Source organism: Notolepis coatsorum (genome assembly GCF_963971535.1).
Source record: "Notolepis coatsorum genome assembly, chromosome: 2".
NCBI classification, from domain to species: Eukaryota; Metazoa; Chordata; class Actinopteri; order Aulopiformes; family Paralepididae; genus Notolepis; species Notolepis coatsorum.
In genome coordinates, this window is record NC_140166.1 from 20758923 (window position 1) to 20778889 (window position 19967).

The 19967-nt window shown below is 42.0% G+C and overlaps 1 protein-coding gene across 1 annotated transcript in view; it reads left to right on the top strand.

Annotated features, from left to right (window-relative positions):
• The window catches only part of LOC311222799 (gelsolin-like), a 64913-nt gene that overhangs the window by 39838 nt on the left and 5108 nt on the right, over positions 1 to 19967 (top strand). The window contains exons 10-16 of the mRNA XM_084307426.1: positions 1136 to 1264; positions 1389 to 1475; positions 2693 to 2826; positions 3530 to 3620; positions 8162 to 8332; positions 14365 to 14539; positions 19408 to 19529. Of these exons, the coding sequence (XP_084163552.1) occupies positions 1136 to 1264; positions 1389 to 1475; positions 2693 to 2826; positions 3530 to 3620; positions 8162 to 8332; positions 14365 to 14539; positions 19408 to 19529 (909 nt within the window). The remainder of the gene's footprint in view (positions 1 to 1135; positions 1265 to 1388; positions 1476 to 2692; positions 2827 to 3529; positions 3621 to 8161; positions 8333 to 14364; positions 14540 to 19407; positions 19530 to 19967) is intronic.

The window sequence follows — 19967 nt, forward strand, 5'->3', positions numbered from 1 at the left end:
GAATACGGTATGGACTAGCGTTACACACATATACGCTCGGATCACAATGAAGGCATGCTTTGATCGACGCAAGATTTATATCACATTATTGACTAGGATGTGCCCGAAAAAGAATATTCCAATTATCTGATCGCGAGTCCCAGTATTGGTGTCGATCATGTTGCCAACATAATCCGCCACACATCATCCATCTAGAGCATTTGACGGTCCTCAAGCCGATCGGGACAACCGCTCCCCTTGCCCGACATGGAAAAGTCCGCCCGGACCTATATAATATTGGACTTTTGCAATCTCAGACTCATTCCCTATGATAACACCAGGCTCCCTGGATGGATAATGAATGGAAATATAGAATAACGAAATACCGACTTTTCTGGGTTTGGTGCTCAAGCGTCGGCGAGTTAACCCGACTTTATTCGGATATGGCGTCCATTGAGTTGAGGCTTTTTTAAATCTCTCCTGAGAAGTACACAACTTCAACCTGTGTAAACAATATAACAATATAATGAACATGCGCACATGGGCATCAACGTGCAAGATGAGGGTATGTATGCCCTCTCAGTTATATTTGCCCTACAATAAATAGTTAAAATATATATAATCTAATGTTTAATCTAATCTAATGAGAAATGCTAAATATATGCTCTGATGAAGTATACAGTATACACATAAGGTGCAGTATGCATAATGTATGTATGCCGTGATATACATCATATGTTATATATTGTCCTTTTAGGTGGGAGTCAGACACACTCAGTGATGGAAGTTCCTAGTAGTTGTATGATGCACAGTTCATTTGGATAATCCTTTGTCATAGCAACAGTAAGGGATTTGCTGAATTTCTGTAAACTCACTGGTCGAATTGAAGTTACTAGACAAAACTATACTAGACTTAATTGAACTAAAGAAAACCACACAATTAAAATAGATTTAATTGATCTAAACCTAGCTAAACTAACTAAACTAGACTTGATTAAACTAATGTAAAGAAGCCTTTCACCAATTTTTCTTTTACATAATCCTATTGTTCTTGAGAAACTGCCAGATAACGAGCTGAAGAAGAAATACTGTAGTTGATTTTGATAAAATTGGACTGAACCAAACCACACTAACCTCGCTGATCTCCCCTCACTAGGTTCAGATCGTCCCTCAGCACGGAGAGACTCCACTCTTCAAACAGTTCTTCAAGGTGTGGAGGGACGCCGACGACACCGTGGGCATGGGAACCGGCTACGTCTCCAGCCGCATCGCCAAGATAGAGAAGGTGATGTTCTGCTCTGTACAGCAGGTCACTTCACACACTGAGTCACCTGACGACAACCTTTGTGTGTCCTATTTCTCTAAGTGATAGAATATATTTCCAACTAGTTCTACTTCTGATTTCCCAGATTCCGTTTGATGCCTCAGAGCTCCACGACTCCGACTCCATGGCTGCTCAGTATGGCATGGTGGACGAAGGCAACGGAGACAAACAGGTGAGGAGGTTCTGTCCACGGAGACAAACGGGTGAGGAGGTTCTGTCCACGGAGACAAACGGGTGAGGAGGTTCTGTCCACGGAGACAAACGGGTGAGGAGGTTCTGTCCACGGAGACAAACTGGTGAGGAGGTTCTGTCCACGGAGACGAACAGGTGAGGAGGTTCTGTCCACGGAGACGAACAGGTGAGGAGGTTCTGTCCACGGAGACAAACGGGTGAGGAGGTTCTGTCCACGGAGACAAACGGGTGAGGAGAGATATGACCAGAAATCCCCAGAAGTTATCCAAATACAGTGAATATACATGAATTAGTCTAGGTACAGAGACGGTACAGAGACATAACAGTACAGAGACATAACAACAGTACAGAGACATAACAACAGTACAGAGACTTAAAGACATAACAACAGTACAGAGACATAACAACAGTACAGAGACATAACAACAGTACAGAGACATTAACAGTACAGAGACATTAACAGTACAGAGACATTAACAGTACAGAGACATAACAACAGTACAGAGACATAACAACAGTACAGAGACATAACAACAGTACAGAGACATAACAACAGTACAGAGACATAACAACAGTACAGAGACATAACAACAGTACAGAGACATAACAACAGTACAGAGACATTAACAGTACAGAGACATTTGAACAGTACAGAGACATATGAACAGTACAGAGACATATGAACAGTACAGAGACATATGAACAGTACAGAGACATAACAACAGTACAGAGACATAACAACAGTACAGAGACATATGAACAGTACAGAGACATATGAACAGTACAGAGACATATGAACAGCACAGAGACATATGAACAGTACAGAGACATAACAACAGAGACATAAAAGTACAGACGGAGACATCAACAGTGCAGAGACATATGAACAGTACAGAGACATATGAACAGTACAGAGACATATCAACAACTTACAAAGTGTCACTGTACGGCAGACACTGGATACAATAAGGATACATTGTACAGATACACAGGATACATTGTACCCCCCATGCTGCTATGACACCTGCATTTCCCCAAGGGGATTAATAAAGGAACACTTGACTTGATAACATCAGGACCTAGGATGTATTGATATACAGTGCCTGCAGTGAAGCACTACTGCCTGACAATACTTTGAATATCAACAGTTGAATATATTTTAACTATATTTAAATGTGTGGGTTTTTGTGTGTGCAGGTGTGGCGTATGGAGGGGTCAGATAAGGTGTTGGTGGATGCGTCTCTCCAGGGTCAGTTCTATGGAGGCGACTCTTACCTCATCCTCTACAACTACCAACACAAAGGGAGGCATGGACAGATAATCTACATATGGTAAGATCATCAGTATGGCACATCACATCATCTACATAAGATCATTAATATAACACATCACATCTGCATATGGTAAGATTATTAATATATCACATCATCTACATATGGTAAAATCATATAACACATTACAACATCATTATTTACATTTAGTCATTTAGCTGATGCTTTTATCCAAAGTAGCTTACAAGTCAGCAGGAAGGGTACAACTCCTCTGTGCCTCTGTGAAGCCTGACTGATTAGCGTCCAGGAGGTCGTTTTGTGATAGATAATCAGTTGGCTGGATGGATACTGCACGTTCAAGTGATTTAAAGAGGAAGGAGAGAAGAGAGATAGGGCGATGGATGGATATCTATGATGGTGGGGTTCAGGGTTGGTGTGACTCTAGCTTGTTTTAAGGAGGTGGGAACCACCCCGGAGTTGAGAGGAATTGATGGTTGCAGTTAGGAATGGCAGGATGTCTGATGGTCTGGAGGAGTGGGGAGGGTATCCGGTCCAGCTGGCATGTAGTGGGACGGTTTAACGTTACCAGTGTCAATGCTACGGCCTCTGTAATGGGAGAGAAAGAGTCAAATAAATATAACGCATCATCAATATAACTCATCACATCATCTGCATATGGTGAGGTAATATAACAAATCACATCACCATTACAGGAGTTACTAGATCAATCACACCTCTCTGTCTGTATCTCTTCTCTCTCCAGGCAGGGGGCGGAGTCTAGTCAAGATGAGGTTGGAGCGTCTGCTATCTTGGCTGTTGAGTTGGATGAGAAGCTGGGAGGAGGGGCAGTACAGGTACTTGTAAACACACACATATGACTTTTGGTCATTTTGGGGTTGTGTTTGGTTTAATACTGATACTGATACTGGTATGGGCTAATGGTCTGATACCAGGCTAAAATACTGATATGGGCTAACTGTCTGATACCAGGCTAAAATACTGATACTGATACTGGTATGGGCTAACGGTCTGATACCAGGCTAAAATACTGATACTGATAATGGTATGGGCTAACTGTCTGATACCTGGTTAAAATAATGACGAGGGGTGGCTCAGGAGGTAGAACGGTTATCTGGTAATCAGAAGGTTCCTGGTTTGATTCCGGCTCCTCCTGGCAGTGTGTTGAAGTATCCTTGAGCAAGACACTTAACCCCTAACTGCTCCTGATGAGCAGGTTGGCTCTTTGCATGGTTTATCAGAATAGTTTCCTAGACCAGTGCTTAAAGGCTAGGAATGCTGTGCCAGTTACAATAGACTATTCCATCAACATTTTATAATTCTCAATAATTATGGGTTATTATGTCCAGGTCCAAACTTGAACCACGGTCTGCCTATTAGAGACTTCTGGTCTCTACTGTTCAGTAAACTGATGGTTTAAGTCTGTACTGATCAGTAAAAGTGATGGTCTAAGTCTGTAGGCTAGGCCTGCACACTAGAGGTCTGCACAGGCCTGAAATTTCAGCCCCGGCCCGGCCCAAGCCTGTAGCATTCAGGCCCGGCCCTACCCTAGCCCGACAAGTTAAGCAATTACTCTGCCCTAGTCTGACTTAAGCTCGAGGCCAATATTACGATGTGATGACAGACACACACACACACACGCTACCTACGTTACACACACAAATGCTACTATTACGACAAAAAATGCACAATGCAATAGCGACATAGCTCCACGGCTAACAACAGCCCAATTACATGCCCACAGACTAAAACATTAACCTCTTAAGCCCGGAGCCCTATTTTCTGAAAATCTGCCTAAAATACATACCTAAGTAGGGCGGCTACGTGGCGTAGTGGGTAAGGCGCTCGCCACAAAATCTGGAGACGCTGGACTTGCCTGTTCGAGCCCAGCGCTCCACATTTGCTTTCAGTTTAGCTGGTCGTCCGTACTAATACACATTGGCCGTATTAGGGGGTGGGAAACTGATGGGTGGGGATCGGGCGTTGTGGACAGCGACTCCTACAGGTCTGTTGGGGCAGCGTGAGCCTCCCACGCGTTACTCCTCGCCACTGAGAGATCGAGCTGCGCAGGTGAAAAGATGCGACTGCTGTTACCTCAAGTACCGGAGGGGACTTGTGCTATGTATGACTTAGTCCACATTGCAGCCGGCTTGTGGGAGGCAAGAAACAGCGTTCGTGACAGGGGAGGGTTGAATTGGATGATACGAAATTGGGATTGGAGAAAAATATAGAAAATGGGAGAAAAAAAGTGGATAAAAAAAAAAAAAAAATACATACCTAAGTAAATGGCATATTGCTCCACTTCTACAAGCCATTTGCATATTCTTGGTATCTAGAGCAGTGGTTCTCAACTGGTCTAGCCTCGGGACCCAACATTTTCCTCAGTCATTAAGTCGCAACCCACATTTTTGAACCACTATGATTTATTTCAAAAAAATTATTGTGCAGTAATACGCAATCTTTCATGCACTGTTAAAAACATGAAATAAACACAAAAAGTGCAACTAGGGCTAAAAACCCAATAAAATAAAATAATAATAAATAATATGCTTCTTAGCAGATTTCTTAGCTTAACATAACAGACTTAAGTTTGGGGGAACTAATGGGATAACTGGAGTTGCAACAAAAGTGCAACTAGGGCTAAAAACCCAATGAAATAAAATAAAATAATAATAATAAATAAATATGCTTCTTAGCAGACTTCTTAGCTTAACATAACAGACCTACAGTAAGTTTGGGGGAACTAATGGGATAACTGGGGTTGCAACAAAAGTGCAACTAGGGCTAAAAACACAATGAAATAATTAGCTTAACATCCCAGGGAACTAATGGGATAACTGGGGATGTTGTTTGCTCCTGACAAGAGTCTCAAAGTCTGGGGTGATGCAGACAAAGCAACTCCGAGGTCATGCTCAATGTCCAATCTGTTCCTCTGCTTTGTCTTCAGCTGGACCAGAGCTGAGAAGCCAGATAGGTAGTGCAAAAAACGAATAATAATACAAATAAAAAAAATATATCTTATTTTAATTTTCACTTTATTTAAATTTTTTTACACACACATCCGCGACCCACTCAAAATGGAAAGTGGATCGCGACCCACCAGTTGAGAAACACTGATCTAGAGGACATCTATGGACCTCAGTGAATGTATTCCCAGTGTCAGAAATATTGTGTCTATTACTAGGCTTGCTTAAATTGTGATGAAACAAAGGAGAATATGAATTATGATTTTTCTTTGCATCTTTGACAGTGAATAACACCATGCTAAAAATTACCAGACATGAAAAACTGCCAATGATCTCGTTCAGTACCTTCTTGAGGTCATGTGTACAAAAAATATAAGGAAATTAATAAAGGGAAGATTATTAAACGGAAGGTTTTGTAGATACAGTACTGAATTCTCCCATCCGGACCAATGCAATTTGAAATTTATAATAGAATAGCAGGCTTATAAATTACCTTATTATAGCCAATTCGCACATATATATATATTGGGCTGTACCCGACTAAGGATTTGGATAGTCGACATTGATTGGCCGAAATTAGCAAAGTTTTTATTTTTTTTTATTTTTTTATTATTTTTTATCATTCCATTTGGGCTGTGGGGGGGGGCTTAATGTCTGAAGGAGTCGACGGAAGGCTTCTTGTTCTCTGTGAAAGCATGCAATTGGTCCACTGATGGATACATCTTGATATTTGTCTAGTCTAGTGTGTTCATTAGATTTAATTTCTCTTTCAGTGCCTCTGTGCCTGTTTTCTTAGGCAGTTAGCCTCTGGTATGCGTGCCATTAGCGTTAGCCACGCTTCTAGGCCTATTTTCTTTTGGAAAGAATGATAAAAAACAATAACAAATAAAAAAAAATTAAATACTTTTTTCCCCTCTTTTTTTTTTGCATTCGACTAAGAGGTTGGCAGTCGACTACGGCTCCTTTCGATCGATTATTCGACTAATAGGGGTCAGCTCTAATATATATACATATATTATCTTTCAAATGCCCGAGTTCAATTTGGATTTAGTATCACCAGGCGTGCATAAAAACAGATAATGAAATCTATTGTATGTACAGTAGCTTTTTTATTTTTGCCAGGGTGGCACCATTTTGAAACTAATTTCAAATCTAATTGTTGCTACATGCTAGAAATAGGGAAGAGAAACTAACTGCGCTTCAATATATACCAATAACGTTAATCTATCTAATAACACTTTAACCTATTGGTAAACTAACGTATTGATGATAATATACATTATAACTGCTGTTGTGACATGGTTATGATGTTTACACACCATGTTACCTGTTTATTGCACTGTTGTTTTTTATTGGATTCTATTATATGTTGTACCACTGTATTTTTATTGGATTCTATTATATGTTGTACCACTGTATTGCACATCTTCGCGGGCAAGACCAGCCGCATTTCATTGTATACCTGTATGCCGTGACAATTAAAACTCTTGACTTGACTTGACTTTATACTTGAATACGTTTGAAAAATTAAACGATATTTTTGTCAAACAGTCTGGAGAGATTGATTTATGACGTGATGTCATTTTGGGACCGGTACCGGTCTCGTCGGGCTTAAGAGGTTAATGTCACGACACTAAAGCATACCGAAAACACTCATCAACCAGCAGCCAATTAATTTGAGTAAATCAGGATGGACTCACCACTTCGTCAAACGTCTTGCTTTGAATAACTTTTACTTTCTCACAAATCTTCACCAACCGGCTAAATCCAAGAACAATCATGCAAAACTTGTTACAGTTTATGAACTCCACTGTTCATTCGCGGGCGCTATGAAGGAAAATAATGGCATCCACCATTGATGGCTTTAACGCTGTTCTCATCTCCGAAATGCACATTCTCAGCGGCCTAGCTTGTTGCTTTGATGGAAATGCTACGTCATGTGACGGCGCGCTTGTGTGTGTCTTCCTCTGCGTGCACGACTCTTATGCGTGCGTGTGTAAAATTAAGCGAAACTAATAAAAGGAGCCCTAGCCCTACCCGAACCCTATCTAGTATGCATAAATAAATTGGCCCTAATCTGTCCAGACCTCTACTACACACACACTGCACTTTGCAAACACTATGTACACACTGATCACATAGCTATTTGTTGCACACACGATATACTATGACTATTGTATTATAATGATAAACTATTGTAGCCCACTGTAGTAGAACGTAGGGCTACTTTATTGTTGTGCCCACCTGCTATTCTATGCCATTTATATTTTTATTCTGTCTTATTCATCTTTATTCTATCCTATTATTGTTGCTACTGCAGGTCGACTGAGCAAAAAAACAAAGAATGTCCCTCTCTGTGCTGTGAAACGTTACGTTAAAGGATTGTGATTGTGATCTTTGTATGATGGCAGGTCAGGGTCATCCAGGGTAAAGAGCCGGCCCATCTCATGTGCCTGTTTGGTGGACAGCCAATGGTGGTGCACAAGGGTGGAACTTCTAGAGAAGGTGGCCAATCAGAGGCGGCGGACACGCGGCTCTTCCAGGTTCGATCCAATCCGTCCGGCAACACGCGAGCTGTAGAGGTGAGAACCAATCGGCTGTCAGCAAGGCTAATATATTGGAGGCTAAGTCACCAGTCTGCCACCCAATGGGAGATGACATGGTACATGCTCAGATTGTGCTGGTGGAGTGTTTGATATACATCTGATTTGCACTATTACTCAGTCTAATCTAATTTATATATTTTATACCCAGTTTAATCATCTGTACATTGTATATTACTACTGCACCTTACTGTTACATTTGCACCTTACTGTTACAAAAAACTTATTTTCGTTGTACTGTACTTGTCCCATATAATGACAATTTACATTAAATAATACATAATACATTTTAATCTATGATGCAATATGACAGAATGACATCTCCTCCATTTACCTTTCTTGGCTGTCAGTAGGATGTGTTAGAGGTGAGATCCAATCAGCTGTCAGTAGAAACTTGTTTATCATGCAGAGTCATGCAGTTTACTCAGTAGACGAGATGACTGGTTCACTGATCTGTTATGAAGCCTCATTGTGCTGATTTCAAGAGATGTTGTCATTAAAACAGATTTATTTAACACATTGGGTGCCACGCCCCTTCCGGGAAGTGCATAGGCCTTGCCACCCATTAACCCCATGTAAGCACTCACCTTGTTTGTAGAGCTAAACCTATATTTTATATTATAGCTATGGATCTAATAACGCTGTCGATTGTCAGTGGGTTTCTTCCGGTCAACGTGCAAAAAACAGATACTTTTTTCATCTATACATTTCCGTTTTATACCGTGGTGAATATGAGTATAGTTTGAGTGATTCTGAGTAATCCCAGGAAAAGACACGAAAACAGCGTTTTTGTGTAATTCAATAAACACATTGCCATTCCTCGCTTGGATCAACAATCAATCTGAAATCAACGCTAGATTATCGGTATTGAAAGGTGGTTTTGAGCGGGGCGCCCATCCGTGCTGTAATGTGACCAACGGGACACAGCACACACACGGACACGCTTCGATCGTGGGCAAAAAAATATCCGATCAACGCAAGATTGGTAATATATAGTCCTTACCTTGTATATGATGTACTGCAAAAAGAATAATCCAATTATCTGATCGCTATTCCAAATATTAATCGCAATCGTTTGTCTGACGTTATCCAGCATTGCACATGAACGGGCGGGCGGATGAACTCGTCGAGGCAACCGTGGTAACCGCTTGTCTTGCCGGAGTGTTTAAAACCTGCCCCCACGCCGCAGCTCGGCCGAGAAAACAAACTACATCGTTTCAAATGGAGTGCAATAGCGGCCGCAAGGCGTTAGGCGGCGGTGTTGACCGTCTGCGATCTCGGACACATTTAGGACAGCATGCACAATGTGCCTCTATGGGTTATGAATGGCAATAGCGAATAAAAGAAATAACGAAACAAACGTAGATCTACGTTTCCAGCACTCAGCGGTCGGGCTACAGAAACGTAGCACTACGTGAACGGCACAGAAAGTGTTAAAGGTGCTATAGATCAGTGGTTCTCAACTGGTCTAGCCTCGGGACCCAACATTTTCCTTAGTCATTAAGTTGCAACCAAAAAATGTTAACCACTATGATTTATTTCAATTTTTCTTTTTAGCAGTAATACACAATCTTTCATGCACTGTTAAAAACATGAAATAAACACAAAAAAGTGCAACAAAAGTGCAACTAGGGCTAAAAACCCAATGAAATTAAATAATATATGCTTCTTAGCAGACTTCTTAGCTTAACATAACAGACCTAGAGTAAGTTTGGGGGAACTAATGGGATTACTGGGGTTGCAACAAAAGTGCAACTAGGGATAAAAACACAATGAAATAAAATAATAATAATAAATAATATATGCTTCTTAGCAGACTTCTTAGCTTAACATCACAGGGAACTAATGGGATAACTGGGGATGTTGTTTGCTCCTGACAAGAGTCTCAAAGTCTGGGGTGATGGTAGACGAAGCAACTCTGAGGTCATGCTCAATGTCCAATCTGTTTCTCTGCTTTGTCTTCAGCTGGACCAGAGCTGAGAAGCCACTTTCACAAAGATAGGTAGTGCAAAAAAAAAAAAAAAAAGGGTATACTTAAAAAAAAAACACACATCCGCGACCCACTCAAAATGGCCCCGCGACCCACTTTTGGGTCACGACCCACCAGTTGAGAAACACTGCTATAGATAACATTCAGCCACTAGAGCACCAGCATGTAATGTATCCAATCAGGTTTAATGATCGAACCTCTTAACAGGCGCCTCCAGAATTGGCCGTTTTCGTTTTTGAGGACTGCATACTTTTTTTGCAAACCAAAACAAGTTTCAAGTTTCTTTAATAGTTGTCATACAGAAGTACAGAATACTTTTGTACAAAATGCTTCTTACTGTTGCGCTCCAGAGACTGTGCAAGACAAGATAAGTATGAAATAAAAACATAGTAAAATTAGAAGTAAAAAAAGAGGTCACAGTGTTCAGTTTAGACATATGTACAATGTTCGATGCAGAATAGACGTAGTTACCATACAATATACAATACTGTGCAGTGTACTAATATACAATACTATATAGTGCAAGGCAGAAATGGAGAAATTGGACGAGGTGCAATTTAGGTACAATTCACAGTAGGTGTACGAGTTGTAGTGCAAATCCTTTATCAATAAATATAAAGTGTAAGTGTGTTTGTGTGATCTAAAGTGTGGAGAGTGGGTGCTGCAGTGTGTTGTTTGTTTGAGTGAGTGTGTGCGTGTGGGTGTGTGTGCTGTGTGCATTTGATGGTTGTTGCATAGTGATTATTGTTCGTTTAGCGATTATTGTTCGTTTAGCAGCCTGATGGCCTGGGGATAGAAGCTTCTTCTGAGTCTTTCTGTGCTCGCCTTAAGACTCCGGTATCGCTTGCCTGACCGCAGCAGTTCAAAGAGGCAGTTGTTCGGGTGGCTCGAGTCCTTAATAATTCTCTTAGCCTTCCCCTTGCACCGCTTGTAGTAAATGTTCTGGAGGGTGGGAAGCCCCCCTCCAATTGTGCGTTCGGCTGAACGTGTCACTCTTTGTAGTCTGCTACAGTCTTGTGCAGTGCTATTCCCAAACCAGGAGGTGATGTTGCCGGTCAGGATGCTCTCTATTGTACATGAGTAGAAGTTCCTAAGGATCTTCTGACTGACTTGGAACTTCCTTAGGCGCCTGAGGAAGTAGAGGCGTTGTCGTGCCTTCTTCACTACACTGTCAATGTGTGTGGTCCATGTCAAGTCCTCGGATATGTGGGCTCCGAGGTACTTGAAACTGTTCACTCTCTCAACCGGTGCCCCGTCGATGCTGAGGGGGCTGTAGTCCTTGACCCCCGACCTCCTGAAGTCCACAATCATCTCTTTTGTTTTGCTGACGTTCAGGGAGAGGCAGTTCTCCTGACACCACTGTGACAGGTTCTCTACCTCTTCCAGGTAGGCCCTTTCGTCGTTGGCAGAGATCAGGCCCACCACTACTGTGTCATCAGCAAATTTGATGATGGTGTTGTTGTTCCGCTGTGCTACGCAGTCATGTGTGTACAGGGAGTAGAGGAGGGGGCTCAGAACACAGCCCTGGGGGGCCCCTATGTTGAGCGTGATGGATGAGGAGGTGCAGTTGCCGGCTCTTACCACCTGGGGTCTGCCCGTCAGGAAGACGGGCAGACAACATACATACTTTATAAGCCTGGTCTCCTTTGAAAGATGACATTCTGAAGTTTCTGATTCCAGAAATAAAAATCACTAATGGAGTAACAACTTGAGTTGTAAAAAAACTTGTTACTAAAGTTTTTCTGTAGTAGTTAGTAGTCCAGAGGTAGTATTTTCACAGAATGTGGTATGGCTTATAAATCCAGACGGAGCCATAGCCTGAAGCCTTATGTAGTACATATCCAAATTTCATAAAGATCCATTCAGAAATGAGTGATTAGGAGTGATTTTGGTAAACTGTGTACAAAGAAAAACTCAGTTTTCTCATAGACTTCAATTCATTCGGCTGTTTTGCTCTTCCTGTTTGCGTGTTTTTTTGTGTTTGTTTTTTTTTAAAAATGTTTATGTAGATCCCCATGTGGGGTATCATTGGAAAGCCACACTCATTGGCTACAACGATCCACAATGTATTACAAAATATGCACACCGAGCCACTAGGGGTCGCCAAAGTGCCGGTTGCAAAAAGTCCGAAAAAGAGGTACTTTTTTTGTGGGGAAAAAAGCAATACTTTTATTCCGCACCTTTCTTTTTTTTTAAACTTTATTTTTTAGCGTTTATCGCTTTTCTGGTCAAGCATGACCGACAGAAACAGGTTGAAATGGGATGTAGAGCAGGGGAAGACATTCTGAGAAATGACGGCGGGTCCGGGAATTTTCCCCAACGCAGAAATAGCGCTGAGATATGCGGTGAGCTACGGGAGCTCCCCTATTCCGCACCTTTCTAAAAGCTCTGTGGATGTATATACTGTTTTAATATTTTTATGATTACTTTACATATAATGTTGTCTATAGCACCTTTAACTCAATCAGCGCCGGAACGATATGCGTGATGTGTTGTTAAAAGGCCGACGCTCTAAAAGTATAGGAATACGTGGCGGTGTTTGCAGGGCTATAACTATATTCTATATTATAGCTATGGATACAATACTATGGCCCATTTGACATCACCTATCTATCGTTTAATATGTGAAAAAGATTTTTCCATCCATACGTTCCTGTGTTATACCGCTAATTCCCGAAATGCTGAGTTATAGCTGTATACGTCAATTCCACTATAGATGTTGCCGTGTCTTGCCTTTACACGCTATTATTCCGAAATCAAATTTTGTTTCTGATTATTTGATTGTCAGTAACGGCATTCGTATTGAACACTAAAACCATCAGCCCCATCGGTATAAAATGTACGTCAGATCGTGCTTACCTGTGATTGGGAGTATTCCAAAAATAATATTCCAATTGTTTGATCGCCATCTGGTACATCCAATGTCCATTTGCTCCACGGCATAATCCACCACAACATATGGATCAGGGATATTTGACGCGCTTCAATGGAACCGTGAGAACCGTTCGCCTAGCCCAACAAGGAAAAATGAAACCGGGGACATTTGGCCGTCCCACAGGCCAAGAAACAAGGTTACTGCACAAGACCGAAGCAGACTACAAAGAGTGACACGTTCAGCCGAACGCACAATTGGAGGGGGGCTCCCCACCCTCCAGAACATTTACAACAAGCGGTGCAGGGGCAAGGCTAAGAGAATCATTAAAGACTCCAGTCACCCGAACTGCTGCGGTCAGGCAACGAACAATGAACACTACACAACAACAACCATCAAACGCACATAGCACACACATCCACACGCACACACTCACTTTAAACAAACACACTGTAGCACCCACTCCACACACTTTATAGCACACACTCACTTTAAACAAACACACTGTAGCACCCACTCCCCACACTTTATATTTATTGATGAAGGATTGCACTACAACTCGTACACCTTACTGTAAATTGTACCTAAATTGTACCTCATCCCATTTCTGCTTTGCACTATATAGTATTGTACATTAGTACACTGCATAGTATTGTATATTATATGGTAACTCAGTTACGTCTATTCTGCATTGAACATTGTACATATGTCTATACTGAACACTGACCTCATTTTCTACTTCTAAATTACATGCTATACTATGTTATTTGATACTATCTTGTCTAGCACAGTCTCTGGAGCGTAACAGTAAGAAGCATTTTGTATGAAAGTATTCTGTACTTCTGTATGACAACTATTAAAGAAACTTGAAACTTGAAGAAACTTGGTGCTCGATACTGCCACCTGGGTGGATGCGGCCGGTATTGCACTTTGGCATTCTCAGGATGATTCCCCATGTTACCCCAGATGTCCGTGTGCCTGTAATGAATGGAAATATCGAATAAAGGAAATAACGATGAAAACCCGACTATACTCTGGTTTGGCGCCCAAGTCTAGTTAACCCGACTATCATCGGGTCTGGCATGGATTGAGTTAAGGCTCTGACAGATTATTGTTGTTTTGACCTAACCCTCTGACCCTCCCTGGCAGGTGGACGCTGAGGCCTGTAATCTGAATTCCAACGACGCCTTCCTGCTGCTCTGCCCTGCAGGCTGCTACCTCTGGCAGGGGAAGGGAACCAGCAACCATGAGAAACATGGAGCCCAACAGCTGTCTGACATCCTGGAGGTCTCAGCCACAGAGACGGCCGAGGGAGAGGAGACAGGTAGGCTCCTTCTAGTGCTCCCTCCTAGTGGCTCCTCCTAGTGGCTTCTCCTAGTAGCTCCTCCTAAAATAAGATAAGATATTCCTTTATTGATGCCCTTGGGGAAATTCAGGCAGCATGGGTAGGTAGAAGACTACAGACTTCTACAGGTAGTAGAAGATATACAGGTCACAGAATTATAGTACAGTGGAGAAGTAAAAAAAAGAAAAAGAAAAAAAAGGCAGTGTAAACAATATAATTAACTCTGGACATGCGCATATGGGCAACAAGGTGCGAGATGAGGGTATGTATGCCCTCTCAGTTATATTTGCCTTACAATAAATATAGTTACAATATATAATCTAATAATCTAAATCTAATATATAATCTAAAAATGCTAAATGCTAATGGCGTGTGTGTATGAGTGTGACCCCTAGTGGCCCCTTCTAGTAGCTCATCCTAGTGGTTCCTCCTAGTGACCTTTCCTAGTGACCCCTCATAGTAGCTCCTGTAAGTGCTCCTCCTAATGGCTCCTCCTAGTGCTCCTCATAGTGGCTCCTCCTAGCGGCACGTCCTAGTAGCTCCTCCTAGTGACCCCTCCTAGTATCTCCTAGTAACTCCTCCTCGTGGCCCCTCCTAGTGCTCTATTTCACTGTATGGAATACCGTTGACCCTTATTTCATTTAATTTCAAACCTTTATTGTAACTAGAAACATAGTTGAGGTTGCCTTCATTTGCAACAATGTTGATTTACATGGTAGTTAAATAAATATTCAAAATGCTGATGTTCCATACACAGGCAGATGAGGTACTTCTCCCTTCCTGCGTCAGGCCCCTGGTCTACCTGGGAGCCCCCTTCCCCTGAACCAAGCACAGTGTTTCCATATGAGAGCATCACCTGCTGTGCTACATGAGCGAAACAGAACAGAGTTTATGTTTGAAAAAAAGTGACCCGGCACAGTCTAACCCGACTTGTTAACACATTCAGAGCCGGCCGGATATGACCAAATTAGGGCTTGTAGGTCAGCGCTTTATTCAATGGGAGGACGGGGATATTTGCGAACGCTTAAACTATATCTTAAATTATGGCTATGCGTCTAATACACCCGTCGCTTATCAATGACTTGCTTGCAGTCAACATGTACGAAACGGATTGTTTTTTCATCTGTACATTTCCGTTTTATACCGTTTTGAATACGAGTATAGTTTGAGATTTCTAGTAATTCCAGAGAAAGACACGATAATAGCCCTTTAGTGGAATACACAAAACACGTTTTCATTTTTCGGCTGATTTATGAATCGTTTAACGCTCGATTATCGATAGTATGTGTCCTCATGCACGAAGAGAAGCGGGTCTGAAAAATCGCTTCTCCGTACTTTGGTCGGCGCGAACCTCACACACACACGCGTGCATGCTCAGATGGCGGAGAAAGGAACATCTGATTACCCCAAGATTCGTAACATAAAGGCCTTACCTCACATCTGATGTCATGCAAAAAGATTAATCCAATTGCTGATCGCCATTCCAAATATCGATCGCGTCCATTGATCCAACCTTATAGTCCAAAACACATAATCCACGATGCTCCCAGTCGGGAGAGTCAATGCAATAGTATCCAGCTGCATGCCCGAGAAGTAAAACCTGGACCGTATTTATTTTTTTGATGCACAGTCCCAGCCAATCCAATCCAATGATGTGCAATACCATCCGGGAGACAATAGGCAGCGGTATTTGCCCTTTGCGAGCTCAGACCCATTCCCAATGATAACGTCAGGCTGGATGGATGAAAAATGAATGGATATCGCTAATAAAAGAAATAACGATTAAAACCAGACTATACTCGTGATTGGCACTAGAGCGCTGGCGAGTTAACCCGACTATCCAGAAACCTCCAAAATGTCGCGCTATTCAAAAAAAAATTAAATTGAGATATTGGCAATTAAAATATTTTTTTAGATTTATTTTTTAGCATTTATCGCTTTATTCTACTGGGCAGTCCAGTAGAGAGAGAGAGAGAGGTGAAACGGGAGACAGAGTGGGGGGAAGACATTCGACAAATAACGACAGGTTCGGGAATCGAACCCGGGTCGGCCGTGCCGCGACTCAGCGCGTTATGTGGTTCGCCACTGGGGCACCCGAGATATTGGCAATTTTGAGTGCTTTGAGATGTTATCCATGTCTCCTTATTTGCAAAACTTAATACGACTTGTAAATACGTTAATTATTGTTAGATTGTCCGACAGTATTATTTTCCTCGCTGTGTTAAAAAAAAAGAAGAAAAAAAACTACAGCTGCGTCTGAGGGGAGTGGCCACTGGCTAAGTACTTTCTGTCTCGGGTATCGGAGAGGAGAAGCACAGACATAAAAGGAGAGGAGACTCACCAAAAATGTTTGATGCTTTGATCGTCACCAACGGCATACGTTGTGGAGTAACGTTACACACAGATGTTGTGATCGGGGTGAAGACATGGTTGGATCAACGCAAGATTGATATTTTATTTTATTTTATTAGGGATCCCCATTAGCTGGTGCGATAGCAACCAGCTAGTCTTCCTGGGGTCCACACACAAAAAAACATACAAAAACAATCACTATTGCAAAAACAAAATTATTAAAAGTCAGTACACACAATGCATAATGAAACTACTGTAACAATTAAGATAGCTAAAATTACATTAGTGTAAAACAAAAAAAAATTACTTTACAGTTTTAAAAACAATTTAAGATTATTTTAAAAAGTGAATCTACTGTAAATGCAGTAGAGGTTCCGAGGCAGGCCATTCCAAAGAGTTAATGCTCTAAAAATAAAAGATCTCCCCTATATCATATATATATCCTTCCTCCTCTATATCATATAGCCCTTTCCTTCACTAGGATGTACCCCAAAAAGAATATTCCAATTATCTGATCGAGAGTCCCAGTATTGGTGTCCGCCACACATCATGCATCTGACGCTTCTCAAACCGCTCCACTTGCCCGACAAAGAAAAATCTGACCGGAGACATTTGACCGACGCACAGGCCAAGATACAATGTTTCAAAGGGTGCTTGATACTGCCACCTGGGAAGATGCGGCCGGTATTGCACTTTCACGATCTCAGGATGATTCCCCATGTTAACCCCGACGTCCGTGTGCCTTTAATGAATAGAAATATTGAATAAAAGAAATAACGATGAAAACCCGAGTATACTCGGGTTTTCGGGGGTCCTGGGGCTCAACGCATGGTGAGATAACCCGACTTTACTCGTGGTTGGCATCCAATGAGTTAAGAGAACAGCCAGCCAGGCTCTGTAGCTCAAAACGGGCTATTGTGTTATCAACTTTGTTAATAAGACATAGATTGAAAAGTATCCGCCCGATTTGTGAAGTGATGGCTTATTTTGTAGGTAAGAACGTGTACTTTGATATAATGTAAAAATAATAATAATAATTGAAGCTTGCTTAACACATTCACGGCCATTCGATATCCCCATCTAGCTATAGCTGGGCCAGCTTTCCATTACACACTTTCACTGTGCGTCATGTTTGTAGAGCTAAATCTATATTTTATATTATAGCTATGGATACAATATCATGGTCATTTGACAGTAAGAACCTTCCGTTCAAGATGGGGGGAAAAAAAGAAAAAATGTCCATCCATACGTTCCCGTTTTTATACCATGGTGAATATGAGTGTTATTTCGGAATGATCGGGGCTAATTCCTGGGAGGCTGTTTATAAGCCGCAACGTGTATTATACCAAATCCATTGGCGTTTCGTCCCTACACACGCTACAATTAAAAAATCAAATGCATATGATAGGTATTATGTTTCATCATTAATGCATGAAAGGGGGGGGGGGGTCGTTTCTGATTAATTGATTGCCAATAACGGCATTCGTTATTACCAATACCACAACATACGCTGATCAGGGGGCTGGCTATGAAAACCTTGCACGATCAAGCTGAAATTGATCAAATTGTTCTTAACTGTGGCTGGTGGGATTCCAAAAAGGATATTCCAATTATTTGATCGCCATCTGGTAGATCGTATGTCCATTTGGTCAACGACATAAACCACAACAGCATAATGAACCGAAAACTATTCAATGCGATCGGGTGAAGCCCTAGGTTCAGGTTAGTAGAAAAGAGCGCCCGGAGCATTTTCAGTGTGGCACCCGGTCTGGAACAGCGGTTACTGCATTCTCCATACAGCGCTACTAGCAGGATCTGGCCGGTACTGCACTTTTGGCGTCTCAGTATGGCTTTCAGCGGTAACATATAGGTCCGTGAGTGTATATTGATATTAAAATCGTATAAAAGAAAAAACTATCTAAAAACGTAATATTATGTTTTTGGCGCCCAACGGTTGGCGAGCAAACGCGTAATATTACGTAATTGGCCGTGAATGAGTTAATGCTAAACCAACTCCAAGTCGGCTGTAACAATGAACAGGACTGTGGTTGTGTGATCACAACATGTGATCTAATCAGAGTGTAAAGGACAAGGTTGTGGACAAGATTCAGAAAGCTGACCTGTGTGATCACATGACTTTCTAAATAAATTAATGAACCCAACGTGTGTGTGTGTGTGTGTGTGTGTGTGTGTGTGTGTGTGTGTGTGTGTGTGTGTGTGTGTGTGTGTGTGTGTGTGTGTGTGTGTGTGTGTGTGTGTGTGTGTGTGTGTGTGTGTGTGTGTGTGTGTGTGTGTGTGTGTGTGTGTGTGTGTGTGTGTGTGTGTGTGTGTGTGTGTGTGTGTGTGTGTGTGTGTGTGTGTGTGTGTGTGTGTGTGTGTGTGTGTGTGTGTGTGTGTGTGTGTGTGTGTGTGTGTGTGTGTGTGTGTGTGTGTGTGTGTGTGTGTGTGTGTGTGTGTGTGTGTGTGTGTGTGTGTGTGTGTGTGTGTGTGTATAGAGGAGTTCTGGCAGGCTCTTGGAGGGCAGACGGACTACCAGACATCAGCCAGACTGAAAGACCAGCTGGATGCTCATCCTCCTCGTCTGTTTGCCTGTTCTAACAAGACCGGCAACTTCCTGGTTCGTCTGTTTATCTGTCTATCTCACTTTTTATGTTGGTGACATAGTTGTTAGATGTTTCTGTAATCAGCCAGTATCACCTTTAGCATATGTGTTCGTGAAGTTTCTGCGTTGTTTATTTCTCTCTCTGAAGTCGACCTTCTCATACTGGCTGTACAACCACTGTATCATGTTAGTACATCCATTAGTCACAAGAAACGACACTGCAACGTGATCTCTTTCCTCAGATCCTCATGTTTATTTTCATAAACATAGCCTCGTAATCAGATGTAACCCATTCTGTATTGTCCGTGTTCAGTCTTAATTCTCTTTAATCCAATGGTTCTCTCTCTGAAGTAGCCAACCACCATTTCCTGTTAGCCGAAGCTAGTGATGATGTATCACTATTTCCCCTCCCCACCCAGTGAGGGTGGGGAGGGATGAAAGTCTCTGATCAAC